The sequence below is a fragment of the Hyaena hyaena genome, unplaced genomic scaffold (assembly GCF_003009895.1).
Source record: "Hyaena hyaena isolate Hyena2069 unplaced genomic scaffold, ASM300989v1 scaffold_722, whole genome shotgun sequence".
Taxonomy (NCBI): domain Eukaryota; kingdom Metazoa; phylum Chordata; class Mammalia; order Carnivora; family Hyaenidae; genus Hyaena; species Hyaena hyaena.
Genome location: NW_024081357.1, coordinates 751933 through 777572, shown reverse-complemented (window position 1 = coordinate 777572; position 25640 = coordinate 751933). Strand labels below are relative to the sequence as shown.

Below are 25640 nucleotides of genomic sequence, written 5' to 3'. Positions count from 1 at the left end.
TTGATTTCTGATGGCATATGGGGCCAAGAACGTTGTTTTTCACAAAGTCACAATATTTAGCACAAACATGACCAACGGAACAGGGAGGACATCAGCACCCATGCAATCTGTAGAACGACTCAGGCACTGAGGACAGATGAACCCAAGTAAAGATTGCTTGGAGTAGGATTGCCCAATAGTGGCATCTGATATTTGATCACCTTTGGGTTCAGATGGATTCTGAGGCCAAGTACAGCCTTAGCAAGGAAGCAAACAGATCAGCTAGCTGTATTATCCATGGCCTTTAAGAAGGGGAGTGACATCATACGTCGTACATTTGCTGTCTTCCATCTAGAGGGTGCAGAGCATGTCCGTGTCATTCAAAAGTGAGAATCATTTTGAAAATGAAGGAAAAAGCGAAAATTCTCTAAACAGTGTTTTTATTGGCGGTTCAATTCCAAGGACTTTTAGCTGCTGTGACATGAACGGGAGCCTCTGTTCTCGCCTTAGATTGAAATATACGTTTTCTTTGTAACTCTGATGGGACAGATCTAGGTTCTGTGTGTCACTTCCCTTGCCAGGAAGGGGAAGAATAAGTCATTAAATATGTGAATAATCTAAGAAATATTCTCACCATGAACTATATAATCTAAACGGTTGTGTGGCTCACGTTGTAACATGTGAGATCACTTTCTCTGTCCATGTGTCCTTCCAGTGTTATTTTGCATTGCCCTCCAACACTCTGTTCCAACTAGGCATTCTGTTTCCTATATACCCCATGCAAGTGTCAACCACAGTGCCTTTGCTTATGCATTTCTCCTTTTGAAATGCCTTTTTTTCCTCACTACTTAATGAAACCTAAATTTATTCCTGAAGCTTAATTTATGATCTTCCTCCTCCATGAAGCTTTCCCTGATAGGCCAGCCCTCTGTGAGCTTCTCCTCCTATACCATTTCTTGGCCATATCTCTGAGATTGCAGCTATTTGGGCATTTTCTGACCAGGATAGCAGCAAATCCTTCTCTTTTCCTCCCCACTGGTATTCTAAAGCCGCTTAGTACTTTCTTTGCCCTCTCGGTGCTCCTTGTTAGATGAGACACACTGTGAACTCAAACAAAGTAACGTTTTTAGGACCAAGACTCCCCACCCCTGTGCTTCTCAAACTCTAAACTGCGAATCAATCACATGGAGCTCTCTGTAAAAACAGGTGATGACTCAGCAGGGCGAGGGGGCCTCACAATGTACATTTCTAACAAGATTGCAGGGCACTAAGCGGCAAGGCTTCACGTTGGTTTTCAAACACCAGGCCCAACACATTAGTGTTCATAAAGTCAATTTTGTGCGTCACAATCAATGTTTGTTGAAAATAAATGGAGAAGGGGTGCCTGGACGGCTCAGCTGGTTAAATCTGACTCTTGATTTCAGCTCAGATCATCTCTCGGTTCATGAGATCGAGCTCCACATCAGGCTCTGCACTGACAGCAAGGGGCCTGCTTGGGATTCTCTCTACTCCTCCGCCTCTTGTGCGCATGTGCTCTCTCTCCCTCTCTTTCTCTCTCTCAAATAAATAGTTAAAATCTTTTTTAAAAATAGAAAACAGAAAATAGTAAATAGTAAGTATCTTATAGAAGAATAGTATCATTTCCTATAATACTTTGTTTTTTGTGTCTGTATGCTATATTGTGTGTGTGTGTGTGTGTGTGTGTGTGTGCACGCGTGTGTGTCTGTTTAGAGAGAGAGATAGAAATGTATTTTATACTGTGGGCTGATTCAAAAAGCTTGAAAGCTTCTTCTTTAAAGGATAGAGCAGGGGCTCCTGGGAGGCTCAGTCAGTTAAGCGTCTGACTTCAGCTCAGGTCATGATCTCAGGCTCGTGGGTTCGAGCCCTACATCGTGCTCTGTGCTGACAGTTAGCTCAGAGCCTGGAGCTTGTTTCAGGTTCTGTGTCTCCCTCTCTCTGACCCTCCCCTGCTCACACTATTTCTCTCTCTCTCTCAAAAATAAATAAAACATTACAAAAATAAAAATAAAGGATAGAACAAAATGAAATATCAACTCATATCAGCAAATTATACTAAAGCAATAAAACCCCAAGGGATAAAAATGAGGAAGTCTCCAATATACTGGAGCAATTTTCCAGAAGGTTCCAATACAAAGGGGCGTGGCACCGGAATGCGAGAAGCCGACTACAGGAACGGCTTTCTGGATCTAGCTTGTCTGCGTTTCTCTGTGGTTGACCTCACTTCCTGTAGCTCACTGAGGAGGCAGCTATGGAAATTCTTGAGAGGGTGGGTGTCTCCTAATTTGTTACTATATCATGGAAGGGATAATACCACTGTTTCCTTCAAAGTCAACTGCTGTTTGGGTGATCTCAAAAACCCAGGGCAGATATTCTTTTGAAGCTTGAGGAGTCTCTATTCTATCCCCTCCATTCACCTGACACATAATTACAGCAATGTGAGGGCCTTGGGGAGAAAGGGAACGATGACATCATGTGAAAATGTGTTATAAATAGTAGTGTCTTGCCCTTTTTCACTTCTTCAGAAAAAAATGAGACGAAAAGAATTTTTTTTTTCATTTTTGTTTCAGGACAATGAGTCGTATTCCCACTTATGCCCACACCTAGCACATCGCCTAGCATAGTTATAATGTGTTGTATAACTAGCAAACCTTGCACCTTGCTGTCTTCTGCAAAATTAAAGAGTCATGAAAAAAAAACTTTGTAAAAGAAGGCCATGTTCCAACATATGAAAACAAGAGGGTTTCCGTTCCATGGCGCTGTTATTAGTCACCTTACCTGCCGAGAAAATTAAAGTCGCTGCTTGTGTGGGGTCACAGAGCTAAGAAGCTGGAAGCTGCTGCAGACAGACAAGCTAAGAAAATGACTGGAGACACAGGCATGGGCCCCCTCAACTACATTCTCTCCGATACCGTTGCTTTCCAGTTGGCATTTCCCGGTAGTAGAATGGTTTCTTAATGCACTTCGTTCTAGAGCCATCACCTCCTAGGGCAGCTGGGGAAGCCGTGACAGCACAACAGAGGAAAATGACTTGTAATGAACAGTAGGTTGGGTGTGAATCAGCAGCATGATGCAATTGTCAAGAAACTAACGCAACCTTGGGTTGCCTTACTGTGTACCTAGCAACTAGAATAGGGGAGATCCCTCAGGTCTTGGTTTCACACATCAGATCTTACTTTAAAGATAGATTTTTATTTTTTTAGTGTTTATTTATTTTTTAGAGAGAGAGCAAGAGAGCACAGGCTGGAAAGGGGGAGAGAGAGAGAGAGAGAGAGAGAAAGAATCCAAAGTAGGCTCCAGGCTCTGATCTGTCAGCACAGAGCCTGACATAAGGCTCGAACTCATGAACTGTGAGCTCATGACCTGAGCTGAAGTTGGATGCTTAACCAACTAAGCCCCCCAGGTGCCACACTTTGAGGATAGATTTTTTTTTTTAATTTGAAAGATATTCAGAGAGGTTAAGGTCCTTGAGTGATAGCGGGACTGAAAGCTTGTCATAAAAAGAGAAGTTGAAGATGATAGAAAGAGAAAACAGGACAATCTAAATGCTTTTAACTGTTTATTTAAGTGTCATGTATATAACTCCAAGAAGCAGCCCTGGGATCGTCTGTGGAAAGCTAGACTGCAGGAAACAGCAATTCAATGTAGGCAAGTTTTCTGGCCATCAACCATGGCAGTGTGGAAAGAGCTTGTCTATAGAGTAGTGAGTTCCCCGTCATTAACACTATGCAACATAGATTGGGTAAGTTTTGTTAGGGTTTAGAATTTTGTTTACACACTATACGATAGAGTTTTTGAAAAGATTTACAAACCAACCTGATGGTTGCAGTGGGGGATTATACGTGGCTTTCATTTACTAAGCTAAACATTTCTAATTGCTTAATTTTTTAGAGATTAAAAGCATAAGTGACTTTGATTATCACTAGAGGGAAGTTTACTGTGAAGCCAATGAGGCTTCAGCTTCAGGGATCCTCCCTGGTATAACCTCTAGTGATATGGTTAATAAATGCCATCAACCCAAAGAATATTTAAGATTAGTTCTTGTACATGAAAATGTAAAACGCCCTGTAATCTTAGAGCTCATAATCGAAAGAAATTAGATAGACGTCCCAGAATTTGACAACAGTTAAAAGAACTGCATTACCAATAAATCTGAAAATAATTTTTCTATGCTATCAATAGTTTTTAAAAATATTCTAGATGAGGGGCGCCTGGGTGGCTTAGTCGGTTAAGCATCCGACTTTCGCTTAGGTCATGATCTCGCGGTTCGTGGTTTCAAGCCCCGCGTCGGGCTCTGTGCTGACTGCCAGCTCAGAGCCTGGAGCCTGTTTCAGTCTGTGACTCCCTCTCTCTCTGACCCTCCCCTGCTCACGCTGTCTCTCTTTCTCTCTCTCTCTCTCTCTCCTAGAAATAAATAAAACATTAAAAAAAATATTCTAGATAAAAGACTGAATTATTGTTCTAGTCTCTCTTAGAAGATTATATTATCAAATTGTTATATGAAGAAATAATCAAAGACAATACAACTAAAAATATAGAGGATAAAAGTACAAAGGTATGTGAGACAGTTCATCAATGACAGGTTATTTTTCTTGGTTTTGCCATGTTTGTGATATTTGTTAGCTTTTTGAGTTTCTAATTTTTTGTGATTTCTCATTCTAGACGATTACTTTTTTTAAATTAAACAACATACTTTTTTAATGTTTATTTATTTTAGAGAGAGAGAAAACACAGGCGTGTGCGTGCAAGTGAGACAGAGGCAGAGAGAGAGGGAAACAGAGGATCCAAGCAGGCTCTGCACCGTCAGCACAGAGCCTGATGTGGGGCTTGAACTCATGAAACTGTGTGATCACAACCTGAGCCGAAGTCAGGTGCTTACCTGACCCAGTCACCCAGGTGCCCCTGAATAATCACTTTTCTTATTTTTTTGTAATTTGATATGAATTTTCTTACACAGAATTCCAAATTTTACAAGTTTCAAGCTCCTTAAAATCTAACCCTTCCCTCTAAGAATCAGAATAACAACAAAAAATATTTTAAGCTCAGTTCCAATTATAGGAACTTAGTTGGAACACAGTTCCATGCAATTGGGACTCCATGGAATGAGCTGTCGGATGTGTCTATTAAGCCATAAGAATCCCTGTATCTGTCAGCCAAGGACCTGTCAATATCGAGCGCCCAGTGTCACACAGACCACCCCCCATCTTCATCTCACCAGATGTGACCACCACCTGCTGGCACTCAACCCAACCCGAGTCCTTCACTCCACCAAGCGGTGCTCTGATGCTAGACACACCCGCCATGCTCTTGCTTCCAGGCCTTCACTCCTGTTTTATTCCCTTCCACGGAATAGCTCCCTGAACGATTGTCACTCCGAATCTCACCAGACTCTAAATGGAGAAAAAGTTCCCTCCCCTCTGTCTCTCTCCCCACCCAAGTGCTAGGTCGGTTCCAGTGTTCAATTGAATAAATGAAAGAATAAAACAAATCATTAGCAAGCAGGACTATCTCTGGAGGTTGGATTAAGGAAGAAATTGTTTTCATTGTTTCCAGTTTTCGTTTCCTAATTGATACATGAATCTGTTTTGTTACTATCTTTCTCACTGGAACAAGCCAAATTAGGAAAATTTGATTGAGCTCAAGTCTCCCTTGACGGCACTCTTGGTTTTTCCAGGATTTGAGTTTAGGGTGATTTCTTCAGACTTTTATGCTTTTACATGTCTTTGTATGTAAGCGTATATGTGCTGTGTAGTTTGGGTGGAGGGGGATGTTGTTTCCAAATAAGTGGTATCATACTGTACCCGCCGCTAGTTCCTTTGACGTCATGACATGTTTTGAGATCTACCAGCCTTGATGTGTGTATGTCCACAAGATCCTCCGTGATTCTTAGCGAGGACACCCCCAGCTTCCAAGCAGGACACTTTGCACTTGTTTCAGGTCTGCACTTTTCTTTTTGGGAGCTAAGCCTTCTTGACACGCCCCTCACTCTCCCTCACAAAATACGGAAGCACCTGATTCCTTGGCCTCGTTATTTGGCAATCCAGTGTTCTCCACACGTTTTCGCTTTCGGTTAACTTTTTACATCATTGTATTCTATGAGCTCTCACCTTTATCATTTCTCTGTTGGTACATATTTAGCGTGGCTCCAAATTTTTACTCTCACAAACAAAGTTTGCAGTAAACACCTTTGTTCATACTTCCTTCTGCTTCTGGGTGAGTGTTCACAAAGCGGACGCTGGCACATGTCCATGTTCGGTTCAAGTGTGCTACACTGCCCTCCACCTTATACCCTTACCGACAGTAGGTGCTAATATCCATTGCCCTGGATTCCTCAAGACTTAATGCAGTCTAATTCTTCAATTTTAACCAATCAGGCAAATAAAGAAAATATCACAGTTGTCTTAATTTGCATTTCTCTGCCTACTATTGAGACTATCTGAAATACTTATTTCCTCTTTTGTGAAAGACTTTCGCTTTCTCTTCTGTATGTGTACATATTTTAATTTTTACTCCATGTGCTTTATGATCAGAAAAAGTAATATGCATGTTAAAAAGTAACTTACACGTCCTCCAAGGCCTACTTAGATATTGACTCCTTCAAACAACAGTCTTGATCTTTCTTCCTGCAACCATTCTCTTCAACATAGTTTGCACGGTACTTGTCTTGTCCCTTGACTAATTAATGGAGCCTAGACTGGGGTTCCTCCATTTGTGGTCCCTTTGACCTGCCTACTGCAATGTCTTGTGCAATGCTCTGTGCAGATTTGAAGCTTGATAAATAAAGATTTGAATGATAGAAGGTAGAGAAGGTTGATTATAGGAAAACTACCAACTTTATTTTCAACCTTTAGCTCTTCGAGGACACGGTCTTGAACCATCCTTACCAAAAGTGGACATATTCCTAAAAAGGACATGTAATGTTATTTGGATCTAGAGTCATTTCCCTGGAAGATATGCTCATCAAAATTTCTAGGAAAGGAATACTTAGCTCAACTAAAAGAGGAAGGTCAGATATTTGTGCAAGGGCTCTTGGCGGAATGAGGATCCCATCACCCCACAGACATCATGAAGTGTAGGAGGCTGCCTGGCAGTTTCTGTCTCAAGTTAGCCCATGCCCAGGACTCCATAGAACCCACCACATGGCAACCAAGCTGACTGAACCAAGCTGCCACCCAGAAATTAACGTGTGCGGAGATGTGTCAAATTAGAGCGTGGTGTGATCCTCCTTGCTTATACTCAAGTATTCTTATGTGTTTCTGATACATAGTAGTACTTAAAAGATTACCATTAAGAAGTTCTTAGTAAAAACTGCCCCCCAGCTTTAATTATCAGAAAAATTCTGTAAATGTTTTAAACACAAACTTCAGATCTCACTGAAAAGAATCCAGAGGAATGTTCAAATCTTTTATGTTTTAGAATTTTGTTGATCAAGTTTCATCACTTCAAATCCAAATAAGCAATCTATTGGTCCAAACTGAATCTTATGCCAAAATGTTCATCCTAAAATTAATTATTGGCATAATGTATCTAAGAAACGTGTGACCCTGGGGCACTTGGGTGACTGAGTCAGTTAAGCGTCTGACTTTGGCTCAGGTCATGATCTCACCGTCAGTGAGTTCTAGCCCTGTGTGGGGCTCTGTGCCGACAGCTCGGAGCCCGGAGCCTGCTTCAGATTCTGTGTCTTCCTCTCTCTCTCTCTCTCTGCTCCTCCCCCACTCACACTCTGTCTCTCTCTGAAAAATAAACATTAAAAAAACAAAACAAAACAAAAGAATATGCGACCTTGTGGAAATTTCACCCATCAAAAAGAATTGGAATTTTGGCTGTAGCCAAACCTGAGGTTTTTTATAGCTTCATTTTTAATTCCTCCAATTGTTCTTTTTTCATTGAGGTATAACTGTCATACAATATTGTATTAATTTCCTGTTCTAATTGTTCTTTGAAAGCATTCTGTAATGAGAATATTTGAATTTGTCAGCTAATCAGCTCAAAATGAACGGACTGCTTTATTCATAACTAACTTAGTGGGTTTTCTTATAGAATGCTTCTCTCCTGGGGCACCTGGGTGGCTCAGTCAGTTGCGAGGCCAACTTCGGCTCAGGTCATGAACCTGTGGTTCATGAGTTCAAGCCCGTTGTCAGGCTCTGTTTTGATATCTCAGAGCCTGGAGCCTGCTTCGGATTCTATGTGTCTCTCTCTGTGTTCCTCACCTGATCATTCTCCATCTCTCTGTCTCTTTCTTAAAAATAAAAAACAAAAGAAATGTTTTTAATGTTTCTCCTTGCCATTGCTTTGAGCTAGAAGATACATTTCTAATACAGGACAGAGACCTCTGTGTCCCCACAGAGGAAATATGCTAAAGAAACATACATTAGGAAATGCAGATTTAGGAACCAGATAGCTTGGAGACCTCTGTTAGAAACTTCCTTCGTGGTCTTTCGTGTACTTTTTATTATCAGGCTGACGTTTCATGCCATAGGGATGCGACATTAGATGCCAGTGTGGTTCGTAAGAGCAGGGTCCCTCAGCCTCAGAACGGGGCTCTCCCTTGAGAGAGCCCTTGAGGTTCCTGTACACTACACATCCCTCTTCAGTAGCGCTTGGTTCACTGACATCATTGGCTCTGTCTGTAGAGTCTCCTGTTTCCCCTTCCTCTCCACCGCCCAGAGGTGTGGATCCCTGGCAGCAGCAACTTCGCCCAGTACCGATCTTTCTGTTAGCCAAAATAAAGTGAAGTAATGAAAAGTTACATTCGAGCAATAAGAAAACCGCACCACACAGGATGTATCATGACCCATGGCTGGGTGGGTCTCCACGGTTTCATGCAACAGCTAATGTGTGCTGAGTTTGACCGTTTCATGTGTGTTGATAGGAGCAGCACTCACAACTGGCCCATGAGCTATGGCTCTTATTAATCCTGTTTCAGAGGTGAGAAAACTGAGGCTCTGACTGGTTCTGCAACTTGCCCGAGGTTGTACAGCTGGTAGAGGTTAGCATCTGGGTAGGGCTCAGGCAAACAGGCTCTTGGAGACCATAATCCTAATTCACCAGACCAGACTGCCTCTACCAAGTCATTAAAAACATGTGAAAGATCTGTCATTAAGAGACAGGTACAAAGTGCAGAACAGTGTACCTAGCATGCTCTTATTTTCATAGAATTAGGAGGTGGAGGAACATACTAGATGCCCTTATAGATGCATAAAATGGCTCTGAGGAGGAAACACAGGACAATGGTTGACATTGGTGTCCTCTGTGGGAGAAAACATGGAGACTGGGAGTTAAGGTTGAGAACAAGGCTTGATTTTTACTAACACTTCTTCGGAACGATTTGGATTTTTTTTTCTCAGACCATGGATATATGCTGCCTTTTCTAAAACAAAATTTTTATAATCTCCTTGGGACTTCTCTGGCTCTTCAGATATTTGTCCGTTTGGAACAATATTTGATGGGGCTCACGTGTCAAGTATGAAACATCTGAGTTCCTTGCTTTCCACTTCATTTCACTCATGCCAGTGGACTCCAGTGAATAGTGCAGTGGTTTTCCATACTGCAGAACGTAGTTCCACACTTGCAAAAGAGAGTGTGTGAGAGAGAGATCAAACAAAGGACAGAAATTTGGCCAAATCTTATCCTATTTTTTTAATGTTTATTTTTTAGAGAAAGACAGAGGGTGAGGAGGGAAGTTACAGATAGAGAGGGAGACACAGAATCCAAAGCAGGCTCCAGGCTCTGAGCTGTCAGCACAGAGCCCAACATGGGGCTCGAACTCATGAATAATGAGATCATGACCTGAGCCGAAGACAGACCCTTAACTGACTGAGCCACCCTGGGGCTCCATGGCCAAATCTTATTTTTATGGTTAGTTTTGATTCAGACTTTGAAAAGAATGTGTTTACACCGTGTATGTTTGTTCACTAAGACCACCATGAAAAAGTACCACAGAACGGGCAACTTAAACAGCAGAAAAATTCTGGAGGAAAGAAGCCAGAAATCCAGGTGTCCGTAGTGTTGGTTCCTTCTAAGGCTTGTAAGGGAGGGACCTGTTACAGCCCTTTCTTCTTGACTTGTAGGGGGCCACATTCCCATGGCATTGTCCCTGTGTGCAAGTTGGTCTCCAAATATGCCCCTTTTATAAGATGGCATATTGGACTAGGGCTCACCCTAAATGACCTCATTGTAACTTGCTCAAGACAAGAGCTTCCCTCCAAATAAGGTCACATTCTGAAGCACTGGGAATTAGAACGTGAACATATGTATCCCGAGGACACAATTCAACCCATAACACTGCCATTAGCCACTCCTCCCTGCTCTCCCCTGAGCCTGGCTCAGAGAGTTCCTTGTCCTGACGTTGGGGCTGAGAGTTTGGTCTCTGGGCTCCCTATGGTGGGGAATATTGTTGATGTCATCTTTGAGAGGAAAACCCGGAGAAGGAAGAGACACCTGCGGTTTGTCCTGAGAGCAAGTGTGGTTCTCTCCCTCGTAGGTGGTACCACGGCAACCTCACGCGCCACGCGGCCGAGGCTCTTCTCCTCTCCAATGGATGTGATGGAAGCTACCTTCTGAGGGACAGCAACGAAAAGACCGGGCTGTACTCTCTCTCTGTGAGGTAGGATGTCTAAAGAACTATGAATTTGGGGCGCCTGGGTGGCTTAGTCGGTTAAGCGTCCGACTTTCGCTTAGGTCATGATCTCGCGGTTCGTGGGTTCGAGCCCCGCGTCGGGCTCTGTGCTGACTGCCAGCTCAGAGCCTGGAGCCTCTTTCGGTCTGTGACTCCCTCTCTCTCTGACCCTCCCCTGCTCACGCTGTCTCTCTCTCCTAGAAATAAATAAAAAACATAAAAAAAAAAATTAAAAAAAAAAAAAAAGAACTATGAATTCAACCTTGCTCTGTCTCTTCCTCACACGGGCATTGCTTTATCAACACACTCAAATTGCCAGATAGCGAAATCCTCCCATCTCCAGATAAAATTCTCTCAGCTCCTGTTAGACCTGAAGGTCTAAGGATTCTGAGCTCCTAATGGTGGGCTGTAAAGAAACATTTTTCCTCCTTCCCTTGGCAGGGAAGAAGAAAACGTTAGAGCCTAAGGATACTTTATGAATTGTTTAATGTCTTTCTTGACTGATGGAGAAACTGAAACCTGGAATGGCAGAGTGCCTTCACACTCAATAAATCAGCCATAGAAACAGCACTGGCATCCAAATCCCTAAAACCTGGCCCAGCACCCTGTGAACATTCATTGCTTCCTCCGGAAAATCAGAATGATTTGTGGCTGTGCAACTTTCCTTGTCACAAACTCAAGCAGGCAGTGAAGCAAAGTTTAAGTTTTTCCTGTAAACGGACCAACCTTTCTCAAGGCTCCACTTCCCCTGAATGTTAGTGGAATTAATCTAGTCCCAGGGCGCCTGGGTGGCTCAGTGGGTTGGGTGTCTGACTTCATTCAGGTCATGATCTCACGGTTGGTGAGTTCGAGTCCACCTGCTTCGGATTCTGTGTTTCCCTCTCTCTGCTTCTCTCTCTGTCTCTCCCAAAAATAAATAAACATTGAAATAAATTTTTAAAAAAAGAAATGACTCTAGTCCCTACCAGCCTAAACCAGTGATGACGCAGTCCTTTCCCCGTCTTTCTCCTCCTCTGCTTCCTCCTGGCTGGCCTCCTTAGCCGGAAGACGGCCTCGCCGTGTGATAATCAGGATGGCATCTGTCGCCTTGGCGTGCGGGCCTGTAGCAAGTCATTCTGGGTTGGCAGGGAGTTGGGAATGTGAGGAGTCCCTGAAATCGCCCTCAGCCACCCACTCATTAACCTCAAACCGCGACTGTTCTGTTCCTGTTCTGATGACGCCTCCACAAACCCCTGAGAAAAGTTCCTTCTTCCTGCGTCCTTCATGCCGATCTGCATAAGGAAGTTTTCTTTATTCTTTTCTGCCCCACGTTGTCTAGGCCTTCTTGTCGCTACCTCAGGAGCAACATCTACACTCGTTTCTCTCTGAATCCTCTTTTTCATCCAGTTTAGCAATAGTTTTTGTTTTGTTTTGTTTAATTTTTTTTTCATGTTTCTTTATTTTGAGAGGGATTGGCAGCGCATGAGCATGAGCAGCAGAGGGGCAGAGAGAGAGGGAGACACAGAATCCGAAGCAGGCTCCAGGCTCCGAGCCGTCAGCACAGAGCCTGATGCGGGGCTCCAATTCATGAACCATGAGATCATGACCTGAACTGAAGTCAGAGGCTTAACTGACTGAGCCACCCCGGCGCCCTTGTTTTGTTTTTTAAAGTGTCCTCTCCTTCTGAGAGGGGGAAAAACTGGCTATAAAAGTATTTCTCTAAATAATTGGTGGCAGGCTTCTATGAGCTCAAAAGAGAAGAATTGACATATTTTTTTAATCTTCTCTTTGGGCTTCTGGATCTACGTGTTTTCTAGGCCACATAACAAATTACCCAAACTGTAGTGGCTTTAAACAACATAAACTGATTGTCTCACAATTTCCGTATGTCAGAAGTCCCAGAGGATTCTCTGAATTCTCTGCTGGGGCTCCTACCACACCGAGATTCAGGCGCTGGCTGAGGCTGTGGTTCATCTGGGGCTCCACACGCTCTTCCTTCAGTCTCTTCTTTCTTCTTCATCCCTTTTCACTCATTTCTTTGCTGCTGTGAGGACTGAGCTCCCTGCTTTCCATCTAGCTGTTGGCCAAGGACCACTGTCAGCTTCTGGAATCCACCCACTGTTTCCTGACAAGAGGAATTCACAGGCAATTCACAGGCAATTCACAGCATGGATGTTTGCTTTCTTCTAGACCAGCTAGAGTCCTGTGACTAGCAAGGGAAACCCTTTTGCTTTTACCAAGACTTTCATGTGATTAGGTCAGGCCCACCCAGATAATCTTCCCTATTTTGAGGTCAGCTAATTTGGAGCCTCTATTATCTGCAAAGTCCCTTCATAGTAACATCTGCATTCACATTTATTGAAGAAATGGGAAAAGGTGTATGTAGTCCAGGGGCTGAGAATCTTGGGCTCCTGTGGGAATGCTGCCTGCCACACCTTCCATCCTGGGGACAGGGCAAGTCTATAAGCCGATTTTAAGGGGAGTGGACGAGACAGGTGGGAGGGGAATGGGGTAAACGAGAGGGTCACAGGTTTTTAAAAACCACATTCATTAACATTTTTCATATCACTCTGCTATATTTTGCTTTAAAATTTTCCTAAATAACATTTTGGAGAAACTATTACTCAGACATGACATTGTGCATCAGAGAAAGCAAGAATGGTGCTTTTTCCATTGATAGCAAAGGTGAAAACTTCATCAATGGGTCAGGCTGCAGGTCCTTTACTGCAGAGATCTCCCCAGAATCTCAAAGAAACATGTGGAATTGTTGGATCAAAGAATGTTAACTTTTCACCTGTATATTTTTCATTGGAACAATTAGGTCAGAAGCTTCTTCCAATTAGGTAGCATATATATATTGCATCTATATAAAAATGTAAAAAAAAAAAGAAAAGAAAGAAACCACAGGGGGCTCCTGGGTGGCTGATTTGGTTGAGCATTGGATTGTTCATCTCTGCTCAGGTCATGACCTCACAGTTCATGAGTTCACGCCCCACATTGGGCTCTGCACTGACAGCACAGAATCTGTTTGGGATTCTCTCTCCCCATCTCTCTCTGCCCCTCCCTGCTTTTTCCCTCTCTCTCTCTCTCTCTCAAAATAAGTAAATAATCTTTTTTTAAAATTATTTTTTTACTGTTTATTTATTTTTGAGAGGGGAAGAGACAGAGCATGATCAGGGGAGGGGCAGAGAGAGAGGGAGACGCAGAATCCAAAGCAGGCTCCAGGCCCTGAGCCGTCAGCACAGAGCCCGATGTAGGGCTCGAACTCGCAAACTGTGAGATCTTGACCTGAGCTGAAGTCGGGCACCAACGGACTCAGCCACCCAGGTGCCCCAATAAATAAATAATCTTAAAAAAAAAAAAAAGGCACCAGTAGAGGTGACAGCAACCACAGACCAGCTCAAAAGAATGACTGTTTTTACTCATTCATTTGTCCACTCCATTCATAATAAATATTTAAGAGCACCCCCTCTATGCCAAGCTCTTTGATAAGTCTTGCGGAAGATTCAGACTTCGCCCTTGGGAAGCACAGCTCGCAGAGCAGTAGGACGCTATACAAGCAGCTCAGGCCGGGAGGAGTGCAGTAAATGATGGGGAAGGAGCAAGGGGAGTGTGTGGGCTGTTGAGGGGAGAAAAGCAAGTAACTCAGGCTGCGAGCGTCATTCCATACTTGTCCGAGCAGGTGTATTTGGGCTGACATTTGCTCAGAAACAAAGGGGCCGATGTTGCAGACGAAGGGGAGTGCAGGAGCTAGGGCACAACAGCAGAGACCGAGAGAATTGTAGGTCCGGTTGGATCAGGGCAGCCGTCTTCAGGGTGTGGTCCCCACACCAGCGGCACCACTGGCGTCACCGGACAACGTGCTAGGAATGCAAATTCTTGGGCCCCACAGCCTGGACCCACCAAATCAGGAAATTCAGGGAGCGAGGCCCGGAAATCGGAGTTTTAGCGAGCCCTCCGGGTGATTCCGATTTCTGATGTGTGCTAACATTGGAACAGGACTTACACAGAGAGAAGAGGAACAGTGGGAATCAAATAATACCTATCATTTGGGAGCACCTGGAATGCTCTGTCGGCTAAGCACCTGACTCTTGATTTTGGCTCAGGTCGATCTCACAGTTTTGTGAGTTCAAGCCCCGGGTCTGGCTCTGCACTGATAGTGCGGAGCCTGCTTGGGATTCTCTCTCTCTACCCCTCCCCTGCTCATGCAATCTTTCTCTCTCTCTCTCAGAATAAATAAATACACTTAAAAAAATTTTAATCCCAGCGCTTTCAAGAATTGTGTTGTAATTCTCAGTTTTTAGAAGGGTTTAATGATGATGCTCATGTTCAATGTTATAGTTCCCTTCAAAAAAAAGAGAATTCATTTCTTAAATAAACTTAAGCTTTCTTTTTCCTTTTCAGAGCCAAAGACTCTGTCAAACACTTTCATGTTGAATATACTGGATATTCATTTAAATTTGGCTTTAATGAATTTTCATGTTTGAAGGATTTTGTCAAGCATTTTGCAAATCAGCCTTTGATTGGAAGTGAGACAGGTAAGCGACAACAGATAGATACTTGACTTATGAGACATGGTTTCAGGATGGAGGAAGGACAGGGAGGATTTCGTTAAATAGTTGTCACTTCTGTTGGGTTATGTGCATATGATATGCAATTAGATATGTTTAGAAACAACTTTTTCCAATTACTGTGCTGTACGCTACGTTAATAAATTTTATCTATATCTCTATCTACATATCGGTATTATCTTTAGGAGAAAACAACGTACTTTCAACAAAATAGATAGTTTTCTGGAATGTGTTAGAATAATGGTTTGATTTAAAGTACACAACTTTTTAAAAAGTCTGTTCATTTTATAAAAATATATACAGTACACAAAGAAAGAAGAAGGGCTAGAACAGCTTTCTGATTCCTCATAATTTTAGATATGGATGGTTTACATTTGGGGAACACCCATAAAAGATAATGTTGAGCATTTTTTAATACAGAATGCATACTTAAATTTTCACAAAGATCACTGAATATTAAAAATATTGACTAGAAATTGCTCTTCGGAGCCTTTATTACATCATAAAATCCTGTTTCTCTTGTTTCGGTTTTTCTAAGTGTTTAGCTGGAATTAAATATGGATGGAAAAATTTGAATTTCCCCGTGCGAGTGGTTCCAGTCCAACTAGAATATTCAAGTTAAAAAAAACAAAGACACACTACCTAGGATTCTCTAATGTGTTTCTCTGTACCAATTAAACAAAGTAAGCAAAAGTTCACCCACGTATCTGTGATACAGAATCACAATTTTATGTGGCCTAAATGATGATTATTCTCGGGTAATCAAAAGTTGGGTGATTGCAGAACTTATGGCAGAAGAGGAACTCAAGACTTAACAGTACAGCTGTTTTACTGTGAATTTTATACTTGTTTTCTTGGTAAACTTGGCCAGTGGGCTTTTTGTTATCTTCAGTGTGGTGGGAGAGAGGCCCCACCGGTCTTTTCCTTTTCTGCTGTTTCTGTGGCCTGGATAGACCTTGATATGAATCACACAGTATCGAGTGAAGATGAAAAGCACAGTGGAAACACAGAGTAGTCGCCTTACTTTATACTGACTGTGTAAGACCTATACTAGAATATTCCAAACTGCAAAATTGAAGCTATAAGTTTTTTTTTCTGGTGGAAATCTTTCTGGTCGGCCCTGAAAACTCCTTCACCATTTAAGCAGCAGTAGTTCACCTAAACAAATGACAAGTGGGCATGCGTTATTTATTTCCACTGCTACTTTGGTTTTGGCAAGCATTTCAGTTTCTCAAATCCCTTCGCTTCAAACTTACCTCCTACTTGTTTCCAACCCTATACTCGATTTTGTTCACTTCTTGGTCATGAGAAATTGAGAAGAGATTTTGAAGCTAAAAACTTTGTCTACCCCTTCTTGTGTCCTCTATGTCCCCCAGGTCCCGATACAGTGCATGACACTTTCGGTGAGGGGTGGATGGGTGGATGGATGATGATTATGGGCAGGAATTCTTTGTAGCCTCAAAGCCATGATAAGTGTTATCTTCCAGCCTTTTTTCTTCCTCTAAGCAATGTCAGCTTCCTTCTTTTGAACTCTCCTCCTAGACTCTATATTTAATCCTTTGATCATTCTCTGTGCTCCTTCCTGGACCTTCTCCAAGTTAGGGAAAAGGTACACATTCTGCCCACCAAAGGGTTTCAAAAAATTTCAAGGTCAAAGTGAATGTAGTGGTTTCTGGGTGAGCCTTCTGGCACAGATCCAGTCTCTAGGCAAGAGGATCACCTAAGACTTCTTCAAAGTCAAGCCTCCTTGACATTGGATTTAAGACAATGTTAAATTTCCTTGCAAGTACAGTAATCCAACTAAAAAAGTTTTACTATTAATCCTTCGGGATATTGAAAATCTGTAATCCTGACCCCTATGGTAGTTTTATCCAAAACTAAAGTGTGTTGTATCATTATCATTACTATAATCATGTATTATAATAAAACTCAGCAAACTAAGATTTTTATCCTCTGTAGTGCATCTTCTCTGTTCTATTCATTATCCCACAGGGAATTTGCTATTATTTGAATCCCATGCTACAGGCTCTGGATGCTTGTGGATATGTACTTGGCTTCCTAGCTTCTGGGCCTGGAGTTAGAGTCCACCAACTCTGAAACATTCCTCTTATCTGTCCCAGCCAGATGAAGGCAAAGCCCCTGAGGCCGGGTACAAGGGGGAAAACCCATGACAAACGAGTGTTTAGTGTTGCCCCTCTGGAAGGAATAGGCCTCAGGAAACAAGATAGCATGCTAAAGTCACGCTGACTCTTAAGCCCAGCAGATTTTCAGAAGCCACAATCAGCACTATGGCTTGTGAACAACAGTGAATGGAAACGAGGATGCCACCTTCTAAAAATAGGTCCTGTCTTGTCCCTTTGAGTTTTGGCTCCTGGCATTGATCAGGAGGCCTCCAGGCTGACGATTTCTTAGTCGCCATCAGACGAAGGGCAAATTCTTGAAGTTTTTGTCCAATTAAAGATTACCAGGGAAGCATTTGCCTGTGCAATGGCCGAGGCCTGCCAGGGTTCTTACCTCCAGATCCTAGAATGGAAAGGACTAGAACTGGGGATTTCAGGCCACTCCTTTTAGCCCAGGCCCCCGTCAGGCCAGTGTCACGTTGCAGGGCCTGGAGAGTGAGTTTATTTAAAAGAGACTTTCCCCCATGTTTCCACTGGCAGGGATGGCATTACATCCAAGGGCAAAGGGCAGGACCTCCAAATAACCAATAGCTTTATACTTCACCTTACAGTTAAATAAAATGTAGAGGAAATCCCAGAACACTTGGTTCTGGGTTGTAAGAAAATCTTTATATTCCGTACAGGTAAAGGTGTTAACCTAAAGGAAAAAATACTATTTTAAGATCTCTTTTTTCCTATTCTATTCCTATTCTCTACTCTTCAAATTCTCAGGCTTTCTCTTTCCTTAATCTGAAGAATGAAGATTTCCTAAGCAAGAGCTCAGCCTTCTGACAACCTGAATGTTCTGTTAGTATCATTTCCCTTTCCCTTGCTATAATCTGCACTTAACCGCTCCAATCTCCATGAAAGTTTTTGTTCACTCTAATTTCCCCTTATTAACACCCATAAACACTCGTTAGAGGTTTCTGATTGTCAAATCCCAATCACTTCCCAAGTATATCACAGAGACATTCGGCATGCTCTCTTCCTTTACTTTCCTCAGTGGCTCTTTTATCTTCTAACATTTTGTTTAATTCACTTTTTTAAAAAATTTGGTTTACTGTTTATTTTTGAGAGGGAAAGAGAAACAGAGTGCAAGTGGGGGCGGGGCAGGGAGTGAGGGAGACATGGAATTCGAAGCAGGCTCTAGGCTCTGAGCTGTTAGCACAGAGTCCAATGTGGGCCTTGAATTCACAAACCAGGAGATCATGAACTGAGCCACCCAGGTGCCCCAGAATTTGACTTTCATTTGTAATAATAACCTGCAATATAAAACTTTTCTTCCTACTTGTACATGACTTCTAAATTCCACTCAAATAGACTTGGAAATTTGAGACTTTTTTATTAGCATGGATGCGTTTGGTCCATTATTAATTTTTACTGTACCCTCTTGTAATTAGCTAGGTTTCATACATATATATTCTTTAAATGTAGCCAGCATTTATCTTTATCCTTAAATGTCCTAATGCTATTAGAACAAAAATCACCTTTCCTACTACCTTGTGTTTCTATTAGAATACTTCTGTATATGAAATTGTCATATATAATTTATTATAGGAATTACTGTGTTGTGACTTTAAACACCTACTCAGCATGAAAAAGTATGACATAAATCAAATGCTAAGTTTGTACTTACCCTTTATAATAATCAGTTCTCAGTTTTGAGGATCCTAACTGGTTCTTCGTAAATGTCAGATTTCCACTTCTCTTTTTGTTTTGACGTGGGGACTCCCAACCTCTTGATAACTGCTGTAGTTATTATTAATTTATTTGGTAACACCAGCCTTTTTACTCAAGTGGCATTTTAAAATAATTAAGTTAAAACTCATTGCAGCTTGAGAACTGTGTGCCATTTCTGAAAATAATTGATGACAATTCAGAGTTCCGCCAAACCACAGCCAAGAATCACTCCTTTAGCTTATGCTTGCCAAAAACAGCAAGTTTTCTTCGTTTGTCATAAGGTGTGTTTGCAAAAGGAAAAGGCAGGCAGGGAAGGGAATACGGAAGCGACACGTATGGAGTGCTTCCCGAGGTCTGAGCTTTCCATGGGATGTTTTCACAGGTATCAAGTTATTGAATCTCCTGAACCGATCGCGGTAATGTGAAAGTGGTCCCAATTTTAGATGAGGAAACAAAAACGTAGACATGTTACCTTATTTGGCCAGCTTGGCACAGCCAGCTAGCATCAGAGCTGAGAGTGAAATCCGAGCCAACCCGGTTCTCAAGCCTAGGGGCTTTCCTTTCACCTCACTGTGTCCTGACCCTGGTCTACCACCGACACAGCAGCACGGCATCGCCACAGCACAGCGTGACCTTGGGTGGGTTTGGCTGGGAAGATCCCTGCCACAGGATGTTTGTAGGACAGCACAGGGCTATCCCGCGGTCTCTTCTTTAAGGTCTATAACAGTATTCTTGGTATGTGATGTAAAGGCATTGTTGTAAAGAACGTGAATCAATTTGAACTTCTGTCTTTGTATTTACCGCTGTTCCTGTGTTATTTACATGAATTGCCACTTGGGAAGTTATCTTGGAGGACATCTTAAAACATAAAAAGGCTGACTAGAAAAACATACATATGCCCATTGCACCTATGTCTTTCCAGAAAAGATATAAGGCAGCCTATGTAAATATAATACGGTAAAAGAAAATGTAAAGCTTGGGGCGCCTGTGTGGCTCAGTCGGTTGGGCGTCCAACTTCGGCTCAGGTCGTGATCTCACACTTCCTGAGTTTGAGCCCCGTACCCGGCTCTCTGCTGTCAGCGTGAAGCTCCCACATTCCTCTGTCTCCCCCGCTCTCTCTGCCCCTCCCTGCCTTGTGCTCTCTCTAAAAAATAATAAATATTAAAAAATATAAAATGACATTATAAAAAATAAGTAAAAGGTAAAGACTGAATGAGAATGTGGAAGAAAAGGAAAATGAGGCACAAAGACACAATGATGTCAGAAGTAAAGTACATTAAATGGATCGAGTGCATTACAGGAAACAGGACACACCTTTGGTTACTAAGTGCCCTGGTTTCTCTTGCCCCTGAATTGGGCCTGTGTGTGTAACTAGATTTATAGGATATTAGAATGGGAGGGGATCCCATAGACCATTTAATTTTTCCTTTACAAATGCAGAAACTGAGGCCTGATGAGAAACGTTGAGGCAAAAATTCTCATCTCCTTTCCTCAGGCTGCCTCCTCAAGGATCTGCTTGTTCAAATTTTGATTTCTGTGTACGCCCTCGGGCCCACAATAAAGTACATTTCACGGGCCCGTAGAGAGTTTCCATTACTCCATAATGAGTAAACACGCGAGCTCCCAGTTCACCTCCAGCCTCTGTCATTCATTCACCAGCTGTGTGTCCTCGGGCAAATTATGTAACCTCTCTGAGATTCAGTTTTATCATCTTATGAATCAGAGCCGGTGATCTAATAGTTCATACCTTAATAGTTCATGACTTGTTGTTGAAGACTGAATGAGATTAGGTATGAAAGACCGTCAAAATCATTTTCAGCTTGGCATCAATAATCACTATTATTGTTTTCTAACGAAGCACTTTTATGGCTAATCCCATCATATTGTATGCAAGAGCTGCACATTCGTTGGTATACCGTGAAGCGTTAGTTAGGGACAGTTAATTACATTCGTATGTATCAAGTATTTATGTCATCAAATTTTAAGCCAGCTCCACAGAGAATTCAGATGAAAGGTCAGATAAAGTGACCGCTCCGAAAAGAGCAGCCTGACTTGACTTGGATATTTTAACAGAATCTCTGACCTGGCCAGCTGATCTGCTTCTCCTTCCTCTGTGTACTTCTCACTGTGAAGCTGGAAAGGGACTGTTAAAGCCCCTGTGTATGTAAGCGAACGTCATTTGACCAGCACCATCTCACGATGGATTAAAGTTCAGTTGCAGAGCAGGCTGCAAAGAAGAAAGGAGAAAGATCTTGAATATTCCCGTCACTCCCTCTAGAAAGCCACTTCCCACCGGCAGGAAGTGACAGAGGAATCCGCCATGTCCACGCCAGTTGCAAAGCTTGTTTTCTGAACCTGAGGGCAGTAATGAAGCCTGAGTAGTATGTAGTTTTACTCTCATTTAATTCAACAAACATGTATTGGGAGCCAACCACGAGCTGAGGACTACTAGCTACTGACGATGCGGTGATGAATCAGGTACCATCCTCACCCTCCAACATCCTACAGTCTAGCTGGAAACCTGATGGGCGAGCACAAGCTTTAGTGCCTAAAAGAAATATTCTAAATAAGTTTCCCCTTTAAGAGCTAGCTGTGCTCTGTGCTACACTCCGTTTCAGATCTCAAACCAATGCCTGAGGCTTGAGAACCGCTCTTCCTGTGTTTCCGAAGTGCCTTAGGATACAAGATAAGGGGTCCTTCAGTACAGGCTCACAGCTTCACATACAGAGTGGGTGTCCTGTAAATTACCCTCGAGCCAATGCAAACTGAAATGCCTCCCTTGGTCCTGTTCTGATCACCTCAAAAATGTACCTCCACCGAGTGTTTCTGAAACCAGGCTTCATATCAAAGGCAGGAAACAGCAATCTCCTTCATGTAGTTCAGAAACCGAAGTGAAACTCGCAGCCAGGTTTCCAGGAGCTGGGCTGCACAGCTTCCTCTCTCCTCCCTCCACCGGCCCCTGCCTCCTGTTGCTTTTCAGCTGAATCTTCCAACCAAATCCTGGAATTAGTGTGGCCTGAATATCACTGACTCCAAGTTTCTCCCTTATGGGGCCAAGGCACTACCTTGGACCTTAGATGGAAATACAGTGAGTCTGTGATGGCTACATTAGACAAGTTTCTTTTGATGGCAAATGACAGAAACCAACCTTGGCTAGCTGAATTAGAAAAAAAAAAAAAATGGAGGGAGGGGAGTACAGGGAAACGAGCAGATTTTTTTTTTTTTTTTTTTTTTTTTGGTAACGATTAGTATTCCCTCTCTGAATTTAAAGGCAGACTGAACACCAAGAGACAGTAAAGAATCAGCCCCGTGATCACGGCAGCGCTAAAGCTTTTAGCAAACTGACATGCCTGCCTCGGTCCTGCTCTGATCACTCAAAAGTGGACCTCCACCGAGCGTTTCTGACCAGGTTCTATGCCAAAGGCAGGAAACAACAGTCTCCTTCAAGTTGTTCAGATACTGAAGTTAGTAGGCCTTCTCTCAGGAAAAGAAACCAAGTGGATCCCCGGGAAGTGAGTCCTGTGAGTGCAGCCCGAGTGTGGTATTTGTGAGAGAGGCCCAGGGTCTCTGGGGATCTACGCTGGCATGCAAGGATGGGGAACCTCTAGGGAAGGGGAAATCACTGTTAGCCCAGCAGCCATGCAGGGAAGTCTATGTATTATTGTTTTCTCTTGGGCAGACTGGCCAGCTAAGAAGGCCTGTCTTTCAGGAGGCTGGATTTTTATCAGTGGAAGTTATCATTTTATAAGTACTTTGCCATTTTCTTCATTCCCCCATTCAATCCAGCCTCCTTCATGGTCTTATGAGGTAAAGTCAATCTATAGTCAATTCTACTTTCCTGCTGACTCAATATCATTTCCCTCAGCTTAGCTTTTGTTGGTGAAACTTTAGAAGAGGTTTTCAAAATAGAATTTGGTTCCCCCCAGCAGAGATTTGGACAGCTGTACTCGACCTTGCCCCCCAACCGGGGTAATTGTGGGCCTGGGAGGCTGGTTCCTTCCAGGCTCTTCTCTGATTTAAGCCTGAATGACTACGGCATCCATTTATGCACTCATTCATCAAGCCTTCATTATGTTAGCATCTGTATCAGGAGGTAGGATTACAAAGGTAAACTTGGCACTGTACCTCCTTCGAAGAGACTCACAGGGTTGGGAAATGTACCTGTTGCAAAGGCAATGGCTTTATAATACCAAGTGGTTATAGCATTGTGACTCAGGCTGCACCCAGAGATCCTTACACTGTGGCACAGCTGGCCCCCAAGGCTATGCTTATCTCCTGGGCACTGTGCTGTGATAGGCAAGATAATGCCCCCCCACCAAAGATGCCCATGTCTCTCCCTCGACCTGTGAATATGTTCTGTTATGTGGCACAAGGAAAGTAGGCTTACAGGTAGAATTAAGACTACGAGTCGGCTGACTTTGGCTGGGGAGGGTACCCTGGATTTCCCAGGCATGTCCGTTGTAATCATAAGGATCCTTACAAGTGAAAGACGGAGGCACAAGAGGGAGACCCAGAGACATAGCAGCGTGGGCAGGCTTTGACACGCTGTTACTGGCTTCGAAGATGGAGGAATGTGGCCACCAGGCCAGGAATGCAGGCAGTCTCTAGAAGCTAGAAAAGACAGGGAATGGATTCCCCCCTAGCGCCTTTCCAGAAGGAAAGCAGCCCTGACACTATCTTGATTTTTGATTATGAGACCCATTTCAGACTAATGACTCTAGAACTGTAAGGTAATAAATTTGAGTTGTGTTAAATCACTACGTTTGTGGTGATTTGTTACAGAAACAATAGGAAACCACTACAGGTATATGCTTGGGTACGTGCCAGAAAAGGAGTGGCTAGAAACATCTTTCTAAAGCATCATTTAAAAAATTATTTTCATATTGGGGCGCCTGGGTGGCTCAGGCGGTTAAGCATCCGACTTCAGGCCAGGTCATGATCCTGCGGTTTGTGGGCTTGAGCCCCCCCGCCCCCCACTTCGGGATCTGTGCTGACAACTCAGACCCTGGAGTTTGCTTCAGATTCTGTGTCTCCCTCTCTCTGCCCCTCCCCCACTCACTCTCTGTCTGTCTGTCTGTCTCTCTCTCTCTCAAAAATAAACATTAGAAATTTTTTTTAAAAAAATGGGTCACAGACGTAGTTTGGATCCTTATAAAAATTATTTTAGTATTAAACATATGGAAAAGTAGGGGCACCTCGGTGGCTCAGGCGGTTAAGTATCCAACTCTTTGATTTCAGCTCAGATCTTGATCTCAGCCTGCTTGGGATTCTCCCTCTTTCCCTCTGCCCCTATCCCGCTTGCTCTCTTTCTCAAAATAAATAAATAAACTTAAAAAGTATATATGGGAAAGGGAGAAAGCATAAGATTTCACATTTTTTCTAACTTGGGAGCTGCTCTGAGCCCTGGGGTCTAGTCCCCTCTCCTCCACGATTAGACGGAAGACTTTAGGAGGCACCGATACATCTCAGAGCTGCCATCAGGGGCTACGAGACTCTGCTGTCTTCACTCCTGGCAGAATGTCACACGGGGGTCTTTGTAAACTCAACATGTAAAAATCCGTGTTCCCAAAGACGCAATCGTTGGATTTTCATTTAAGAATTTACAACTGGGGTGTCTGGGTGGCTCCGTCGGTTGAGCGTCCAACTTCGGCTCAGGTCATGATCTCACGGTTTGTGGGTTCGAGCCCCGCGTCGGGCTCTGTGCTGACAGCTCAGAGCCTGGAGCCTGTTTCAGATTCTGTGTCTCCCTCTCTCTCTGTCCCTCCTCCACTCACCCTCTGTCTCTCTCTCTCTCAAAATTAAAAAAGAAACATTAAAAAAAATTTTTTACAAAGAATGTAAAACTACTCTGTATCAAAGCCTAGTAACATCTAACATTTTCTTTTTCACTATCCTTTTCACAAACATTTCTGATTTGGTGCTTCAAAGAGCCTTGTGAAGACAGCGTTATTATTCTCAAGTAGCTGGGGAGGAAACAGAAGCTAGAACGATCGTCCAAGGGTCAACAGGCACTGAGTAGCAGTGGTGGCTCTTTCCATAATGCCACGGTGACCGACCGGCACATCAGTGGGGGTGACTCCCCGGGACGGGTCACTGTGGAGCCGACCGCACACTCACCAAGCATCTGGCATGCTGGGCTTGTGTCACACCGCCCCTGAGCTGCACAACGGCTGCTCTAGATTTACATGTCTCTGCTTTCACTCTGACTGTAAAACTGTAACTGGCCCCTTGTCCTCATATGACTGGATCTGTTCTCATGAAAGGGTCACATTGACGGGAGAGCACTGACAGTGTGCAAGAGTGGGGCCGGGCCGTCTGATACCTGCAACAGCCAGTTTTCACTGTAATCCTCATGCTACGGGTATGAACTGGATGCTCAAGGAGGAGGAGCCCAGAGGCTCATTCTTTTCTGGGGCCAAGGTCAAGGACCCTCTCCTGGCTCTTCTCAGTGTTCCTTTTCAAGCGATAGCAGGGCGCCATGCAGGCGCAGTGTCAGAGGCCACGGCTGTGTGTTTGCAGCCAGTACGTTGCGCTTGCTCGAGCACCGTGGAATGGTTTGGCTTTGTTCGTAGGTCTATTATTATTATCAAGTGCCTTTTAATCGCAGAGGTGGTTTTTCTCTTTACTCGTGTCTCT

The 25640-nt window shown here is 43.3% G+C and overlaps 1 protein-coding gene across 1 annotated transcript in view; it reads left to right on the top strand.

Annotated features, from left to right (window-relative positions):
* DAPP1 (dual adaptor of phosphotyrosine and 3-phosphoinositides 1) overlaps nt 1-25640 on the top strand; it is a 52645-nt gene that overhangs the window by 10876 nt on the left and 16129 nt on the right. Inside the window, exons 2-3 of the mRNA XM_039217949.1 lie at nt 10481-10603; nt 14999-15132. Of these exons, the coding sequence (XP_039073880.1) occupies nt 10481-10603; nt 14999-15132 (257 nt within the window). The remainder of the gene's footprint in view (nt 1-10480; nt 10604-14998; nt 15133-25640) is intronic.